The 18,701-nt window shown below is 39.6% G+C and overlaps 2 protein-coding genes and 2 long non-coding RNA genes across 6 annotated transcripts in view; 2 read left to right on the top strand and 2 right to left on the bottom strand.

The window, feature by feature from the left end:
- The window catches only part of LOC146449681 (uncharacterized), a 48,864-nt gene extending 39,484 nt beyond the window's left edge, over positions 1-9,380 (top strand). Inside the window, exon 6 of the long non-coding RNA XR_014860602.1 lies at positions 7,542-9,380. This is a non-coding gene — a long non-coding RNA (uncharacterized LOC146449681). The remainder of the gene's footprint in view (positions 1-7,541) is intronic.
- On the bottom strand, positions 842-10,169 carry LOC146449687 (uncharacterized). Of its 3 annotated transcripts, none has more exons than XM_085101372.1 (7): positions 9,420-10,169; positions 7,125-7,245; positions 5,791-5,826; positions 4,984-5,091; positions 3,920-3,945; positions 3,591-3,642; positions 842-2,729 (listed from the first exon to the last, which is right to left on the bottom strand). In XM_085101372.1, exons 1-7 carry the CDS (start codon positions 9,681-9,683, stop codon positions 2,377-2,379), a joined length of 960 nt encoding a protein of 319 aa, XP_084957498.1. In that variant the 5' UTR covers positions 9,684-10,169; the 3' UTR covers positions 842-2,376. The 3 variants fall into 3 exon arrangements, with proteins under 3 accessions (XP_084957498.1, XP_084957496.1, XP_084957497.1); XM_085101370.1 differs by having other exon boundaries at positions 842-2,744; XM_085101371.1 differs by having other exon boundaries at positions 842-2,744; positions 7,125-7,241; positions 9,419-10,169.
- A 1,139-nt stretch (positions 10,170-11,308) lies between these two features.
- Positions 11,309-18,651, bottom strand: LOC146449688 (phospholipid scramblase 1-like). Its single transcript, XM_085101375.1, has 8 exons — positions 18,383-18,651; positions 17,828-17,965; positions 17,631-17,708; positions 16,213-16,405; positions 15,236-15,347; positions 14,334-14,436; positions 13,775-13,833; positions 11,309-12,684 (listed from the first exon to the last, which is right to left on the bottom strand). The coding sequence occupies exons 1-8, from the start codon at positions 18,576-18,578 to the stop codon at positions 12,628-12,630; spliced, it is 936 nt and encodes a 311-aa protein (XP_084957501.1). The 5' UTR covers positions 18,579-18,651; the 3' UTR covers positions 11,309-12,627.
- LOC146449689 (uncharacterized) lies at positions 16,486-17,226 on the top strand. The gene is made up of 2 exons (XR_014860604.1): positions 16,486-16,569; positions 16,967-17,226. It is a non-coding gene; the product is annotated as an uncharacterized LOC146449689 (long non-coding RNA).
- Positions 18,652-18,701: the final 50 nt, after the last annotated feature.

Below are 18,701 nucleotides of genomic sequence, written 5' to 3' on the forward strand. Positions count from 1 at the left end.
TATTAAAAACGGTAACGCCACACCGTCAGCAAAAGACGACTTTGCAGCCTTATAGCAGCAACTCGTTTCTGACAAGGATAGTGGAACGAGAACGCGAAATTTGCGTCTGCGCGGCTTTTCGCCGCGCGCTTGCGTTGTTTCCTACAAACTTAATCATGAATACATGACAGTGGCGGGTCCGGGACATTGTGTAAGGTGGGGGCTCGTACCCGGATTGAAAATGTCACTACACGAACTTTATTTTATCTCGAATTTACAGAGTAGATCTATCGAGTTAATCATCTTCATAACTAAAACGAAGAAAAATGTTTAATATTAAAAAAGTAAACTACGATACTTTAAATATACGGTTGGATATAGAAACGGTTTTCTCCACACTGAAGCAGGGTTATAAACCCGAAACGTCTGTGTTTCTTTCAAAACCATTTTTGACACTTTTTGATATTTATTTTTATATCAATCCTATCCGAAAACATTTTCAAGTGTCACGCATTTCCAAGGAACTTTCCTTTCACCGTTCATTATTATAGAAACTAAGGGCTAATTAACAATTAGACGGCGAGCTCGAGGTTTCTATCGGCTGATCAACTATCAAAGGCGATAGAAACCGAGAGCAATGATGCATGCTAAATCGCGCGCGCTCTGACAAACTGCCGTCTATCGATCGATAGACGGCACCTGCGCAGCCAATCAGATTGCGCGTTACGCGATAGTCGGTCACTGAGGTATGCTAATTAACAACATGCCGTTTGAATGACTGCTAGTCATGTTTCGCGCGGGCATTACTTCCTGTGAGAGAAAAGTGGACTATATAGTCAAACAACGATAACACGCTCTCTTAAAATTGTTTCTTTTAATGAAGTGTTTCTTTTTACAATGTCGTACACGATTTCAACCATGACACAAGTATTATTCTCCAACGGGATACCCGTTTATGTTACTTTTGATTGGATAATCGGAAACTGATCGCTTACTTAAACGAGACTTTGCACATTTTTCTCCGACCTTTATCTGAAATAAATGGTCTTCTACGACTATCATTAAGTTTTATCCAAAAAAATGTAATCTCACCAATCATAGCAAACGAAACTATCGCAATTTGCCAATCAAAACACGACGCCCAAACGTAACGGCCACTGAAAAGCGCGGGAAACACGCGAGTCTCGATTTTGATTTCGTTCCTCATTGGTTGAAAAACATCGTTTTCTGTGATTGGTTTGAGTGTGTTGTACAGTCTATTATCAGAACACAGTAACTTACCTTCAAAACTCAATTGAAAATCACCCCTGAATTAGGTACATACGGGAAACTGAACTGCATACTAATATTCTAATTTATTTACTTTTTACATGATTTTTAAATTGTTGTTAAATTTTAATTTTGGTTCTAAGACACACTTTAACATATTTGGCTCTTCGGAGGGCGAAAATGAACTAGTATACACAGAAAACTGATGCCACCCTTCTAATAAAAGTACAAAGCTTCCAAGACTTATGTAATTTAATCACTGAATGTTCACTTGTCAAATCGTTTAAATCTACAAAATCTATACATATTTGAAAAAACTGTGCAATGAATAAAGAGTGTAACCTTGCGAGATAACGAATGCTTTTATAAAGCGTCTGGGCGACATGAGAATGGACACACTTAGTTTTTGGTCCCTTCGGACAGATTGCCACTAACGAGAAGATTTTACGCTAGAAAATGCATTTTGACCAATGGCGCGAGTAAGAAAATCACCTGAGATATTTTTTGAGCGAATTTGTCCATTAGAGATAAAATTATTTACAATCAACACACACAACAACCTCGTGGGAAATATAACACTAAGTTCACGCGGGCGAGGATGTGACGCCACAGGCAGGGTACGTCGCCTTGGTTTTTTACTCTGACTTGATATACTCTAAAAGAATAATTCGGCTCAGTTATGGCGATCATAGCGCTTGATATTTGATTCGTCCTGTTATTCATCTTCTCATACCAAATATTAACAGTTATTATACCTCAGAGCCCAACCACAAACATCTGTGAAGTGTATATAGATGGACAAACTGAAACTAACTTATCAAACTTAGTCCCTGCGATAGCTAAACGAACTTTTAATAAGGCTATACATCTGACGTTTCCCGGCTAATTTTCATTTCTGAGGTTATTCGGAACGTTGTTTCCGAGGTTTCAGTCAGCCTCATCCCAAGTTCTCAGGTATTGCCGAGAGGCGCGAGGAGATAATATGCGAGCAAGAAAAAGTCTTCTCCCCTCTCCTTTTTTTTTACTGTTGCATGTTGTGAATGTTTGGCGCCACTCTTTACTACTTAACCCCGCCGCTCCCCATCAGTTAAGCGCCAGGAAAAGGTTTCAGTTTAAGGTGTCACACAGTTAATCAGAAGATAACATAAACACTCCAAAGTAGCTATAATCTGCGGCCATGTAGTAAACTTTACTCTTGTACACTTCCACTTTGAGCACATCGCCACGAGTGAGATGGAACATTCCGCCCTGGTAGTTTGTGTTGTACGCCTTACTGCAATCAGCAATACTAGACACACTACCAAGAATTGTTTTTTCATTCAGAAGAGTGTAGTGGCTCATGGAATAGCTCGTGCAATCATAGTAGTACATCTGGCTGTAGACATAATAAAATCCAGAACGACCGATCACCAGTGTACCCTGGTGCCTTCGAAATGTTATGCTTCCCCTCACATGGCCTTCCGTCCAACGATTCACAGTTCCTGTGCGGGAAGAAGCTTGAAAAGTTCATAAAAGCTAGTTTTTACAAAAGGGTATGATATCATTCATGCGAGCTGCAACAACAAGAGCAAAAAAAAAAAAAAACACTAGAGTTTTTTCCAATGATGACTAGCATCAAAGTTTTCCTTACAATATAATTATCTGTGATGAGACATACAAGTCGACACAAGGTCAGGAGAATTCTTAACTCTGATTAGTTGAGAGCATTTTGGGGTTTTTGTAATTGGTCAGAATGAGTGTTAGGCATAACCGTACTACATTCGCAGTACATATCAGTAGGTTTATAATAATAATAATAATAATAATAATAATAATAATAATAATAATAATCTTTATTTCACTGATAAAGATACATATCAAGTGTTAGATAGTGAATAATAATAATAAAAAAAACTAAAGGCGCAAAAATTAACATTTTTATGTCTATCAATTACTAATAGCTAGATTATAATTAAAACTAAGTCTATTAATAAAAGAGTTTTTAAAGCGTTCAGTATTGCAGTACGGAAAAGTAGATTTGACCCTTGTAAGCCTAAGTGTAGCTGGATTGATTCTAGGAAGTGATTGAAATAAGGGGTGATCATTGTCCTTTCTTAATTTGTTAAAAAAGCGCTTATCTCACTTTTCCAGCCAATTTAAAATGGAAACGGGGAAAGAGGTGTACCCCCGTTTATGGTAACCGTTCGAATTTTTCAGGCATTAAACTATATTTGACGTGGATTCTCCATGACTAACATAGCTTCACAAAACCAACGGAACTGCTCCTTGAAGCAAGAAAGACGGACAGAGGAAAGGGCGCGGAGGAAACAAATCTCCATTGTATTTCATGAATGGATTCTTACCTGCGTGACGCACTCTTTTACCGTCCCCAACCAAATGAGCGCTCTCCGCCACCTAAAGAAAGTCAAGTTCATAAAACGAAATGGAAAAATAACGACTAATGTAGCCCTAGTCACTCTTCACGCAATAGCTACTTTCCAACTCTAAGAAAGATTGCGTGACGGAGATATGCGATGAATTATCACCAAAGAGTCAAACTGGACAAACGAGGCATAACATTTAGAAAAATAAACGAAGTTTACTCCTTGTGAAAAAAATTTGTTTCTGTGATTTGTCGATGTTTTTGTCAAGGTATTCTAAACGATGAAAAAAAGGTTTAAAAATTGCTTACCTGAAGTCCAGGTAGTCCCCGATCACCTAAAGACGATCAAACATCACATGTCAAACCTAATGAAACTGTGAATAACCTTGTTGATTAGTTAGGTATGATGACGAGACACATACTGAACACCAGGGACCAGTTGCTCAAAGCCTGATTAAGCCAATCCTGGATTAACGTGAACTTTGGTTCGAGTTTAATTACTAATCAATGACGATTCTTCCAAAAGATTTTTGGCCCTCAGTTTTGACTTAGAGTTTTCTTTACCTTGAGTTTGAAATTAGTCTTTAAAACCATTTTAAACGAGCGAAATGAAAACCCGGATTAACTTTTGATCGTAGATTAGCCGTAATCGGCTTTCGAACAACCCGGCACAGAAGAGTTGATTCCGGCTTAGCACGAAAGCGTGCAGTCTTCTAAAGAAACTAAATCTATAGCAAGTTTGAATAATGAGCTAGGATGGGAATGTTTATTCATTACATATCATGTGAGATTCCTTTAATAAACCTCCTTTGGGTGGTGTTATTCTTTGAAAGACTTCGGTCTCAAAAAAATTGTATCTCGTGCGCAAATCCGTCAATGCACCATTTAACAAATAGATTCCATGTTGCCGTACATCTGTTCAGTAATAGATCACAGATGACGTCAAAATGTGGTAAGAACAAAAAAGTGGCCACTGATGTTCTTACCACATTTTGACGTCTTCTGTGATCTATTACTGAATAGACGCACGGCAACATGGAATCTATTTGTTTTATATAATAAAGAAGCAAAAGTTGTTAATGGTGACGTCATGTATGCGTCTATCCTCGAATAGATCATAAGTAAGAACCAATCAAAATGCGTACAGAATTCAGCTTATTATATAAATCCTGACTAACAACAGTTTGGTTGTTTCTCACAACTTTCTCTTTGGTATGCGCTTATGAGAAGATGTGCTTCAGCATTTTCAATCCGATCACCCCTCGATAAACGAGCGTCTCTCCATAATATTAGAGCATGAGCCTACGATTGGAGCGACAAAAAGACGAAGTCAGATGTTGACGTCGCTTGGCGCACAGAAACATTTGCCATACCTTTTTGGCCCGCTTCTCCTTTTATCCCGGGTATACCACGTGAGCCGCTTGGCCCGGGAGATCCATCAGCACCCGGGGGACCAGCAGGACCTGGTGGGCCAATAGCGCCTTTTCCACCGGAAAAAAATAATTATGTAGTAATATAAGAAAAGTTACACTATCAGCTGTGTGAAAAAGAGTTCAGTTACTCCAAAATCTTCGTCCTCGTTTCACCGTGGCACTTGACTCAAATTGGCAAATCTTGAGTCCTCAATTGGTTCTAATTTTTAAGTCTGAAGATGAAATCCTAAAGTGTGATCATTGAAATGAAAGCTACTGACCAGTGCTTTCCTGTGGGGCTGTTTATTATGCTGTACATGGTGGTTGTAACTTGTGAGTCTGGATGAAACCTTCGTGTGATCACTGGAGTGAATGCTAGTGAGCAGTACTCTTCTGTGGTCCTATTTGTTCTGTTGCACAAGGTGGCTCTAACTTGATGAAATCCTAAAGTGTGACCGTTCAAATGAAAGCACTTGGCAGTACTTTCCTGTGGTACAGGCTGTTTATTATGCTGTACAAGGTGGTTCTAATTTTTAAGTCTGTGGGTGAAATCCTCAAGTGTGACCATTCAAATGAAAGCTACTGAGCAGTACGTTCAGATGGTGTTGTTTATTACGCTGCAAAAGGTACCACTAACTTTCAAATTATAGCTAACCAATCGATCACGTTCCGCACCATCTACACGAGCAGCACTCTTGCAAACTTTATTGCAATTTCGAACTTTTAGATTTGTGAAATGTTTTGAACTTAGCTAACAAAGATGATAACCTGATGCTCCTTTTTTGCCTCTTCTTCCCTTGGCACCTGGTGACCAAGCAAATCAGGAGCATTAATATGCGGCCGCAAGTATCGCTGAAGTAAGACATGAGCTTATTATTAAGCTTACCGCTAAATACATCGACACGGTAATAAAGTTATTATTATTATTACTTATTATTATAATTGTTATTACTATTATTAGATTGTAGCAAAGGAGGTCACGTGTAATCTCTCTCTTCCGATTAATCACAAAAATAACTTCTCCGGCACTCTGGCACTCTTGTTTTAACAAGAAACTGTGTGTGATTCCGTGCGAGTCTTTACCTGGGTATCACTAAGTTATCCGAGGTTTGCATCGTATCAACCAGCGTCGGCGATTACGGCGAAACAGCGCGTTGAAATTAAAACGCGAATCCCCGGGACATACGGACGCTTGTTAAGTTACAGTTAACTCACAAAAGAGATCAGTTAGTCCGGGGATTAGGTTCTCCCCTCTCATCATCACACCCTTCCTTGTCCACAACAAACGCTACTGAATAAAACTGATCTTTCGTATACTGAAAAAGTTGAGCAGCCCAGACGGCAGTGAGTATCCCATACACCGATATATCGACCCAACTGATCAGTGATTCGGTTTAATATTCTCCTTACTGTCCTCTCTATTTCTTCTCATACTAGTTGAGAGAATTTGTTTGAAAATCAAGACATTTCATCTTTGGTCAGGGTTTTCATTTGAGGCCGGAGGCCGGACGTTTCGTCCGGTCGTTTGCCATTCCACGTCCGGTACTTTGAGATCAATATTGGCGATTTTTTTTACTACTGTATTATATATTTTTCTTGCTAAGGCATCTCATGAACATACTGACTAGAGGATAACAGAATAATCAATTACATTCTTCAAAACGGCCATATAACTCTTTTGAAAGTGAAAATTCTGTTGTTTCCATTCTCCCTCCCCCTCCCCCTACCAACTGACCATTTTCATTCAGTAATTTACAGAATTTTAGTGAGCGCCAGCATTGCCTAGGAAACTGTTTCCTTGGTTCCAGAAACGCTGGAGATGGCGTTTCTGAGTATTCTATTTTAAAAATTTCCTGGGGGAGCATGCCCCCAGATCCCCCTCGGTGCTTGCGCCTTCGGCGCTCACGAGGCGCCAACGGCGCCAAGAAAACATTCACGTCCGGTGCTTTCAGAAGTATGTCCGCTACTTTACAAAACAGTTGAAAAAACTGTTTGGTGATCATTTCTTTTATTCTCATGATCTGTATATTTGATCACGTTATGATATTGTAGGGAGAAATACGATCCTGGTCACTATGAGGACCAGAAGGGTTAAAACGTACCGTCAGGCCCACGCGGTCCGGGCGAACCACTGGTACACACGATACAGGTGTTTGGAGTTTGTGAGTTTCGTCTGAGTCTTCCGAGAACTATGTTTTTCATGTCAGCTTCCTTGGTCTCGGCCTATAAATGAAAGACAAAAACACAGGTCTTGATATGGCAATTTGTAAAGATCTTCATTGTCATTTTTAATCCCAAAATACCGCAACGGAGGTTAAAATACTGTTGTGAACTACACTAAAACCAACGGAACTATAAAACTTTTAACGGACAGATGACGGTGAGCTCGAATGACACCTGCTAAACCCAAAAACTTTGCCATGATTTGGTGGGAGCGGTCATTCTTGACACTATTGACCAACTTAAACATGCTTTTTCCTGTAATAAATCGCGTTTTTCTCTTTTTATTTTTTTTTTAGAGATTCCAAGGAACCGTATAAAAAGACGTAGCCGCTGTGAGAAGAAAAGGTTGTAGCCTCTCCAGAATTCACCAGGTTTCTGTTGGATCAATTTTGCCTACAAACTGGATACCATGATAGTTTTCAGAGAATATTCTGACACTTGCACCGAAAAACAAACGCGATGACTGAGAAGAACCAATGACAGACGCCGATTGCCGTTGCAGAGGCTTGCCGTCTCGTATCACAAGTTCCCCAACGAACCCTGAGAAACGCCGATCGAGTCAGGATTAGGCTGACTTGAGCTACTGGCTAAATGCTGTCAAAAAGAAAGCGAAACTGGATGGGAACTGTTTAATAGTGTGAACACGACGCTATTTTGGGTTTTGCTGGCTGTTGGATCAGGTGTGAACGCGTCAGTATTTGCGGAGCTAAAATTTGTCGGATCAGTGTGAAGACGTCATTTTGGGTACTAACGTAACGTTCAGTCTGTTGGAGATGGCGTGAACAAGTGACTCTTGCAGCTAAAATCGTAGAGTTTTCTCGGAATACAACATGATATCATTGACGTCAAACTAAACAACAGGGATCGACGTCAGAGGCAACCATCTGCACATGCGACCGACGTCAGTACGGCTTAAATTTGACTGAAAATTGTGGTCTACAGTTGCGCTTTTAGCTTTTATCGCAGCCCTTAGTGTCAACTTTTGAGGATGAATTAAGTGGCTGAAGGAGCACGACTCGTTTCACGAACAAACACTAGAAAACTGTCATCCGCTAGGCTGGGCTTGTCAAACATGCAACAATATATGTTTGGAAAGGCTTCCTATTTCAAGACAAACATCAACGCATGCTGCTTCACAGCGCAGGAGGGTCGTAAAGAACTTCGTCTGACTATAGGCAAGACAGGCAAGGTCATTTTTTGACTCCTCTATGGACAATATATTCGAGGTTAATGGTGGGAGAAAAGAAATAAAACCGCCCATCCGGCAGTAAGCAACGAAGAAGCTCTATTTTCATTGGTTTGTTATATACACCACCTGGATTGTTAACTATTGTTTTAAGAACCAGTCGCATGCCTACTTCCGGCCACAACAAGAGGAAAAGAATTCCTGTAGCGAACTCGTGACGTAACTGAATGGGAAACGTCTCTTTAAGCTTTTGCAACCTGTTCCCATTCTTGCCTTCCACTACCTCTTTGGAACCTCAATTTTCATTAGTCAGTTCAGTTATAAACACTACCTCCATTGTTTTTTTAGGTCTGGGGTGTCGTTATGACCGGTTACTCATTGTTTTCAGAGCCAATTACATGCCTCCTTCTGAGAGGTAGTGGTTATTCCGAGGCGTGAAAGTCATTTTTCGCGCTTGCCATCCTTTCTACTTAACAATAGCCTGCGTTGTAGGCACGGAAAGGGAACTAGGCTTCAGAAGCAATTTGAGCCCCATCGGCTTCTTTCTTCGCTCGGCGGTTGCTGCCACTTTTTCGTCAACCCGACGTCTAACGCGAACCACACAAATCAGACCGACCTTTGAGCTACTAAGAGGAATAAATAGCGATCTTGGTTAGCCTGTGGCACACCCTTAAGGACAATCAACAAGGAAGCACAATTTGATATTAGTTCGTTACGCGATATCGACTATGGTCTAAAAACTCATCATGATATGAATCTTGAAATCTCCCAGTTGTCTGGACTACTGGTAATTTAAACAGAACAGATTTTCTGACCGCAAGTTAATAGATCTGTTTGGAAGACACAACACAAACAACGATAAACAATAGGAGACGCATTGAAGGGTTACATTTCATGCTAATTTGCATTATTCCAGCTACATACAGACACGCCATCTAAAATTGAAACATCAGATTGCGTAGGTAGTTTTTACCGAGTTTTTACTAACCTGTTGCGCTTCCTGAAGTTTTAATTCTTTGGTTTTCCTTGGTTTAAAGTCACCCGAGGGCAAAACTGTCGTCCTAGCTGCAACTCTACTATCCGCCAAAGAATCGACGCGGCTTCGTAAATCTCGAACGTGCTGTTTTAGCAGACTGTAATCTCGCATCAAATAAACTAAGAAAACACTTGATGACACGCAATACACAACTAACAACACGATGGCCGAAGCCAAAATGAAACGCAAGAGGCCTTGCTTCTCGTTTTGAGCCATTTTAAAAGAGTTCCTTTGGGTTTAGCTTGAGACAAACATGGCGTTTACACGTGTGGATGTCTATCTGGCGGTTCCTTCGCGCGTGTCGTCTTCCTGTTTTTTGCATAATTTCTAGGAATTCACGCGTCAGGAGTCTGGCTTTCAAATTAATCATTACCGTCAAACACCTTACTGTAGGTGGGCTATCGTGTCACGCAATCCCTCACTAGTCTCAGGAAAATTGGAATTAATAGACTTGGAGAAATGGACTTGAATTTTTGGGGAAAAATGGAATGGAATGTTCATGACTTGGTGAGCTCATGTCACGCCACGTTCGTTGGTTGGTGCTGGCGAGGAGGTAGAACGAGGGGGACTCATCCTGGCAGCTAAAATTAAGCGCGCGAAAGTCAGAACTCAGAACTTTGGCTTTGGCATGGAGCGGAATCACATGCATATTGGCGTTGATTTGCCTGGCTATGCCTCATCCACCGATGCACTCAAGTCACTTGGCTGGCCAACCTTGTCCCAACGTCGCCTTGTACATAGATATATGATCACTTTTAAGTATATTCATGGACTTGTAGATTATAATTTTAATATTCTTAAGAACAGCGACATCCATTCCTATAATACCCGGAGAAAGAATGATTTCCGTCTTCCACGAGTACGAACTAACTACGGAAAGAAGACACTCCTTTACCAGGGTATTAAGGAATGGAACCTTTTAGAACAGTCTTTCAAAGACATAAAATCGTTTTTATTTTTTAAGCAACGTATCAAAGAGCGTGTTTTTAGCTAGTTTTTAATTCTTATTTCTTATTTTTATTTCTTACCGCCGACTTTGTATTTTCTACTTTTAAATAATTGTAATTTTTAAAATAATTGTAAGTTTTAAATCATTTCTCAATCTACAGGGCCCCACTGAATATAACTTTCGTGATGTGGGCTCCCTGTATAAAGATTGTTATTATTATTATTATTATTATTATTATTATTATTATTATTATTATTATTATTGAACTTTGCGATTATTCCAAGAAATTCCACTCTGAAAACTTTTAGGTTGTTGCGTTTAGGCTCATGTAAAATTCCGTTCCTTTGAAACAGAATTGAACTGATATGGTTTCTGATCGGTTGGAATCGGTGGGAACCAATCAGAAACGTTAAAACTCCCGCCACTTTCAGATGGGGATGAGTAAGAGGTGAATACCTTATAATGGAGAATTAACGCTCCGCCATAAACACTAATTAAAATAAGCCGCGTTTTTTGCCTTAAAGGACAATTTAAAACTAAAACAGTAGTTCTTTTCGCCTACCACATATTTCAACTTTTGAGTAGATTGGACTAGTTAACTCTTGCTGACAGAGTCGTGTTCAGACGAAATGGCTTTGAGCTGCTGGGAATCATCCAGACGTTTTCTTACTTCAATACGGGACCTTCACACTAGCACTCACGTTAACTTCCTCTATTTCGAAATTCAGCCTTCTCGTTGGCGTTAATTTTCTTTTAATTAGTTTAAATTGAGTGTCCTCTAAATTTGTATATACATCTTTTAAGCGTTAATTTCTTGTAATAAGGGTAGTCCACGATTGTAAAAGAACATTTGAACAATCCCTTTTCAACTTTACACAACAGAGCAGGGCGATGTGATCAACTAGTATCTTTATTTTCACTGATTTTACACATCAATAACCACGAATATTGGATAAAATTCCAGCACAGCTGCTGTTCCACTCGCACTTGTGGGACATAGGATGATTATAGCCAGCCCGCGTTGGCTATCATCTTATATCCAACGAGCGCTCGGGAAATAATTTTTATCTTGAACGGTCTTGTTTTTTCTTTGCGTAAAGTGATAAAATGGGAAACATTTAACAATAAACTTAATTTATATAGCGCTAAAAATCACTACCACTAGGAACTGAGTACAATACAGAGAATGATGGGGCTTTCAGCATCAGTGTATTCATGCATGATATACAGTTGAATGAAAGAAGAGGCATCAACACCTGTAAAGCCAAAACTGGATCGGAGGAAGGTCCAGTTTTTGTTAAATATTACTGGGGCAAAATCTAAGTGATATAACCCCCTCGATACTACCACCTTTCTGTTGTCCTAGCTCTACTTTCGTTTTCAATGAGAAGCGTGCACGAAACAAAACACACATAAACAGTCGGTGGTCCCCCAGTCTGGTGGCATAATTATTATTGCAACGAATTGCACTAACATATCAGTGACTTGTAGTACCTTCAGCTCGATTTGATCGAGTACAAGTACGTTTCCGGAAGCAAAGCAACCCTAACCTAACCCTAACCCTAACCCTTGATCGAGTACAAGTACGTTGCCCGAAGCAAAGCAAGCTCGAGCGAGTAAACCGATGGCCGAGGGCAAGAACTTGTTTTAGCCGTTTGCATGATCAGCTCGCTTTCTTGACTATGAAGAAACTAAAGGACTACTGACAGTCTTGCTGTGAAGCTCATCAAATGACATCAAACCAAACAAACCAAAAAGACAAGAAACATTGACGTAAAAACAAATAAAAACATAAATTAATCATCTCTTCGTTTTCTGTATAAATTACGATCATGAGCATTTGATTTCGCATGGCACCATGGATATAAATTTCGTTCCAAGTTAGCCTGCGTGGCAGGCGCTATGAAGGGGAAGGAAGAAAGGCAAGCGTGGCGCGCGACGCGCGAGGGAGAGGGGGAAAGGAAGCTTCCTTTTCCCTCTTTCTCGCTCCACTCGTGCGCGCGCACGATTCCCGGCCTTCTCCCTTCCCCTTTCTAGCGCCAGTCACACAGGCTTGTTCCACTTGGAAGACGTTGAAGTTATTAACTTGACATATATACTTTAAATTTACTTCACAGTGTGTTATGCTTTGCTAAAACACAGAAAGAATCAACAATATTTTCCATTTACGGCTGCAATGCCAAGCTTAACAAAACCTGAACACAATGCTGTTCAGAATGATGAACTATTATTATCATGACCCTGTGCTTGCTCGAAGAACATGAAGTCCTGAAAGGGAAACAAACCAAGTAACAGATAAGTAAAAACAAGCAACAACAACCACAAAACAACGGAGTCAGTTCTAAAAAGAAAGCGAAAAGACCAAATTTGGCAAAATTGACTATGAAGCTCGGAAAGTCAAAATAGCTGTAATACCTCATCAAGTGCGGGAAACACATATAGCATGACACAACCTCTGATGGTCTAATTGGTTGAAATATGTTGTACGAGGTTTCTTAATTACCCTTTTCCAGTTTAGCATCGGCGAATATTAAGGAAAGCCATTGGCCAATGAAAGAGGTTTTGAAGCGCGCGGTTTGATTGGTTGGAAATTAAAGTGGTGGACTATCTGCTGATAAAAACCTCCAGTTTTGCCGTCTTCTTGTTAAATAGAAACACGGTAAATTTGCAGATGATTTATTTTCAAAAAGGAAATAGATAACATACTGTTCTTGTTGCTAAAGAACTAACAGAAACAAGTTTGGGAGGACTCAAAAAGCGGTGGAAGCCGACACGCCTCGTCTTCCGGCCTCTACTCCCTGAACTAGTTTTCAAATTAAAAGATGTTAAATAAGACAAACTTGTGAAAGCGTTTGATAGCGGTCTTCCCATGGACTGTCTGTCAGATAGCTGACAACTGACCATCAGAACAATATTGGAACGAACACAAAGAAACGATCAGAACTCGAAGAAAAACCTCGCACCCGACTTCACGACTCTTACTGCTTTGTGCTCCTGGGCCCGGTTGTTCAAAGCCCGATTAACGTAATCCAGGATTAAAGTGAACTTTGACTCAACTTTAATTATTGATAAACAAAGATTCTTCCAAAGATTTTTGTCTGTAAGTTATGACTTACGACTTTTCTTTACCGTTGGCCCAAAATCAGTTTTTAAAGATTAACGTTAATCGGCATTCGAACAACCGGGCCCTTGTTGGCTGAAAAAGTTTCTTTGCTCCTGTTAATATATTTGGTGGACCATAAACTGGCAAATATTTTTGAATCTACTCTAGCTGAATCCCTCTATTAGTGACTTCGTTATGGTTAAATTGCTCACAGATCAACAAGTAAACACATAACACAGAAAGGTGAGTACTTACAATTAGGAAGCAAGCTCCCAGGACAACCCCTTTAATCTTGACATCAAGATCCATAGGAACTAAATGAGAATGAAGGCAGGTGTAAAGTTTACCTTTATCGGTAGAATTACTCTTTTAACCTCTGCCATTACCAATAAATTAGGGGTAATTGGGGGATTGGTTTTAATAAGTTCCAATTTTGAATGTTTGTTAAAGCACTGCAGGACGTTATGTGACAGATGTGAGTAGAATTTGGGATATCACGTTTATTGGCAAGGCCAAATTTAACAAGGACTTTCAGCTTTAATAGGGAGTCCAGTTTGTTTCACGATTGACGTGTCCTGTACGTGAAATTGCCACGAACTAACTTTGTTGTTGATAAGAACGAGTACTCGACTGTCAAATCAGCCTTCATTGTCTCAAGTTCAAAATGTACATATTTAACATTTCAGTTTAAATACGCCACCCAATTGCAATCCCCTTGTTGATGGTTGTTCTGATAACTGAATAAATGCCTTGCAATTCAATACACGTTGTAAGGATAAATTACATTTAGAACAGGCCTGTTACTATGACTCACATGTGATGCCAAAGTTGTCTGCGTCAGTAAAGGCTTCCTTGGCTAGACCAGACCACTGCTTGGAAATCTTTCCAACTTGGTTTTCACCATCTGCAGACAGCACCTATTTATGTACACAAAACATAGTGGAATTTAACTTAAGGTGGCTCTACACCATTCTTCAGTTTTCGCTGGTAGTGATATATATATTTCTCGATGTTCTGGTTCTTTCAGCCCTGTGAAAATATCTGGGTTCAAACAGTTTCGAGTACCTGAGTTCTTATGCTTTGCCCAAAATACCGTTACAACTGGCAAACCCCGTTTCCATGGCAACCAGTAGGTGTTACCTCTCTTGATCACTTCACTCCTGGCTAGTTTCAAAACAGGTTTGTCCAAATTTCCCGCGGTAAAATTTTGCAATTTTTTGTCAAAAGAAGAGCGAAACTCCAAAGTATCTCCTCGTAAAGTCAAAACGAATTCTGTACATACCTTTGGCCAATTTCTGCAATTTTCGTTTTTGCCATTTATTGCAGTTGTCCATGTATAATTCTCCCTAAGATTTTTTGGAGTACAAATACCAGCTAAATCGTTACATTGAGACAATTTTCAGAAAAATTCCCCATGGAACACTTGTTAAATTAGCTTTACTTTTCAGCCAAAAACTGGCCTTGTTTCGCGCGCAAGCATAATGAAATTTCCTGTATCAGTTAGAAAACTGCGCGCACTCATGTCATTTTAGTACCCAGTCACACCTGCTAACCAGGAGCATTCTTCAACATTTTTGGAATTTTGGGTGGCGGTCCATGAATTTAACTTACATTTTCTAACCTCTCTACCTACTTCATAGTAAATACTTTAATATACTGCAATTGTTTGCTCTCTTTCACATCCAATGAAATAAAATTGATGGAAGTCATCCTTACATCAAATTCAACATCTCCACAGATATTGCACTGGCAAAAAGGTCCTTCAATCCTCAAAACAGTTTCTCTGGCAGCATTCTGTATTTCAAACTTTGGAATACATATCGACCACCTGCAAAGAATTAATGCAAAAATTATCTTCTGCTGAAGTCTAGGAGGCTAAACTGCATGCCTGCGATACAAGTCCTCTCATGATCAACCTTGAACCATTTCTGGCCTGGAATATTACTGTTAATGAACTTCGCTTAAAAGGAGCTTTGTCCATGGTGGAAGCAAAATTGCGTGTACTAGGGGCCTCGCAGGTCATTTTCTTTGACAAAAATTTGTAACCCTACAGGGCCACCAACCACGATCTTGCTAGACTACTGATGTTTTTGGTGACTGTTCTGAGAAACAAGGTGCCAGTTTGATTGATATTTTGCAATTCTGGCCTGGAAATGGGGATTGAATTTAAGGGTGTGGTCTGAAATGTGGCACAGTACTCCTTGATATGATCAGTATAGTTTAGATTTAGTTGATCTGTAGTTGAGAAAGTAAAGTAAAACAGTTACCTGTGACATTGAGTACAGCAGCAAATAAAAAAGCCCAGTAAACTGCAATACAACGTTCAGTTTGGTACCAGCAAATACCCATCCCCCCACCCCATCTTCCATGGAAGAGATTGGAAATTCCAGGGAAACACCAATAAATAAATTAGTAAAATAAAGGAAAGTATGAAGCTATATTGCAATTTACAGAAGCCGTGAGTGTGAGGGCGCCACACTTCTCGTGACCCATGGCTTTGCCTCTCTTGCATATGACTTACACTTTGAATTTCATGCTTGCTCAATTTTTTGCATTTTTCGCCGCTGATTTTCTAGCAAAAGAGAGACTGCTTGCAGTCTTAACATCTACCCTGCTTGAATGTTGACAGGTAGATCACATAGCAAACCTGTATTAGAGTTATACACAACATTTATTTAAAGAATGTCTCTTACGACTGAGAGCAGTAGCCAAGAACTGTGCCTGGTGGTGACTGCACTTCAATCTCTTGCAGGCAGCAGGGGAACAAACATGATGAGCATCGCAGCGGTCGAGACAAATGGATCACTTCACGCTGCAAGTTATCTGTGATTTTCATTTCAAATGGTCTGCCTGGACCGCAGCATTGCCGAGTACAGCAATCAGTGTCTAGTAGAAATTAAATAAAATACATATTTTTTAAGAGCCCAATGGTCCCCTTGCATGGTGTGTATGTTGTTGGGGGGGGAGGGGGATTGGGAAAAGGGGGAGGGTCAGGGTATCCAGAGCTATGAACTACTTAGCATTATGGAGATTTTGTATACTTAAGGACGGTGCCTACTAATACCGAAGGATTTTTGTGCAGTTTATGACTATGCGGGAAAAGCAGATCTCAGCAAGGCCTATTGGAAACCAAAAAGAAAATTGGGGGTAACCACGCATTTTTCAGAGATAATTAACCAGTAATATCTCTAAAAAATGCCAAAATATAAAGCAATGTATGGGATTTTTTCCTAAATTGAAGCTTAATTATCTTTGAAAAATGCATGGTTACCCCCAATTTTCTTTTGAGATACCAAAAGCATTTGGTAAGTTCTGCTTTCTCAGTATAGTTTTAAACCGCGCAAAAATATTCCTGTATTAGCAGGCACCACCCATAGGAAACCCGAGTATCTTGCGATGCGCAGAACGTATGCGCAGTAACAATAGTAGGCACCGTCCTTAAAGAAGTAGAATGTAAAGATGTATTGAATTTAAAACAACATAACAAAGCCACTGTTAAATGAAATGAAATAATAAAAAAAAGATAACTGCCAAATCTGACATGAATATTATTATGTAGTGGGTAGTGGGTAAAGCAATTTCAACAGATTTAATCATTAACAATTTTTAAAAAATTGCCCTTGACAATTTTTTTTATGGGGGGGGAGGGGGCTATTTTGAAAAATGATACAATTTTTCTGTCAGAATAAAAAAATTAAATGTAAAAACATACACATCGAGAGTCTAAACATTCTAATGCAAACATTGACAAACAGAGAAAGTATAAAGAATGAGAAAGAAAGATGGATAATAATATTCAAGCTGGGTGTTTTAATTAACTGCTACTCTCAGAAAACAGCCAATCAACAAAGGTGACAATATTCACAAGTTAATTAATTATGAATACTTAACTAACACTTCGACCGGAACACAAACAGAAAAACGCAAAGCCGTACGGAAACTTGCAATTTAATATTTTCTTCATCACGTAGTTGACAAATTAAATTAAATCACAGTTTTGCTGTATTTCCGAACAGCCTTTCACTAAAAGTAAATGAAGTATATAAAACAGCAGAAGATTTACTTTGCAATATACAAAATGCAATTCAGCATGTTTGATTAGAAACCTCACCCTCTGCGGCAAAGAAAACTTGCTGTCCCATGCTGTTTAAAACCTTGTATTTATTGCTCGTTTCAAAGCCGGTGAAAGCTGTCAACGAAATTAAAAGCAAGGTAGCAAATATCAGATAAAGTTCAGGTTTGAGTATTAAAATTTTCAACGGATCAATATTCTAAGCTTTGAAAAAAAGTAAATGCACTGAAGTATACCTTCAAGTAGCTCAACTTGCTGCTTGACTAAAAGTTGATCCACTTGAGTTAGATATTCCAAACCTGGAGGGCAGTTTTCTGGAACTGGTGGAGCTTGCATCCATTGCATCTGTCCGTGCCCAGCAGGTGCTGGGTAACCTGTAAGGGAAAAAAAGTTTGAGATTTAGTTTTTAACATCTGTCATATATTGTGAGTGAAAAAACAAATAAGTACGAATAATATATACGGCAACTTACAAAGTACGATCGGCGTATTTGGAAACGTCAAAGGGAAAACTAAAGCAGCAAGCTCAATGATAGTTTTAGAAAGCTATTAAAAATGACGATTTGTACAATGTTGTTCAAATTTTAGAGCGGGAACTTTCTAAATATTTGTAGAGTACGAAGGGCACTTAGAAATAGGAAAGCGGAACTTTTCGATACATGTTTCACGATCACAGCGAAACTAATTTTTATCAACATTAAAAGAAAAATTCGGCATTGAGAGTCATTTTCCTCTTGTTACAAACTAGACAAGCAAAATCTTACAAAAGTGGAGAAAAAATCAAATGTTTACCAGGTTGTTGGTTGATGGGCGCTGCATATCCGGGTTGTGCAGGAGCGAATCCTGGCTGTTGTGGCGGTGGATAACCCGCTTGAGCAGAAGGATAACCTGGCTGAGGCGGTGGATATCCACCATACTGTTGAGGAGGTGGATATTGAGGGTTATTTTCTACAGGCGGAGGGTAGCCATAACCTTGAGGCTGTGCCATGTTTATGTCTCGTGAGACGACCGTGAGACCAAACGGCTTCAAATTACTATGGCTTTTATTTGCCTCACTCCCCTGAGAAAAGAAAACATTCCCCTACCACCCATAGTGGATAAACTCTACACG

Source organism: Pavona decussata, unplaced genomic scaffold, assembly GCF_977016875.1.
Source record: "Pavona decussata unplaced genomic scaffold, jaPavDecu1.1 SCAFFOLD_602, whole genome shotgun sequence".
NCBI classification, from domain to species: Eukaryota; Metazoa; Cnidaria; class Anthozoa; order Scleractinia; family Agariciidae; genus Pavona; species Pavona decussata.

Coding starts and splice junctions, on each gene's coding strand:
- LOC146449687 (XM_085101370.1), bottom strand. CDS start 9,683: ATGGCTCAAAACGAGAAGCAAGGCCTCTTGCGTTTCATTTTGGCTTCG. Junction 7,246..9,419: donor AACTTCAGGAAGCGCAACAG/GTTAGTAAAAAC, acceptor TTTCATTTATAG/GCCGAGACCAAGGAAGCTGA. Junction 5,827..7,124: donor CGGACCGCGTGGGCCTGACG/GTACGTTTTAAC, acceptor CTTGGTCACCAG/GTGCCAAGGGAAGAAGAGGC.
- LOC146449688 (XM_085101375.1), bottom strand. CDS start 18,578: ATGGCACAGCCTCAAGGTTATGGCTACCCTCCGCCTGTAGAAAATAAC. Junction 15,348..16,212: donor CTTGGCTACTGCTCTCAGTC/GTAAGAGACATT, acceptor AATTCTTTGCAG/GTGGTCGATATGTATTCCAA. Junction 14,437..15,235: donor GTGGAGATGTTGAATTTGAT/GTAAGGATGACT, acceptor GTACATAAATAG/GTGCTGTCTGCAGATGGTGA.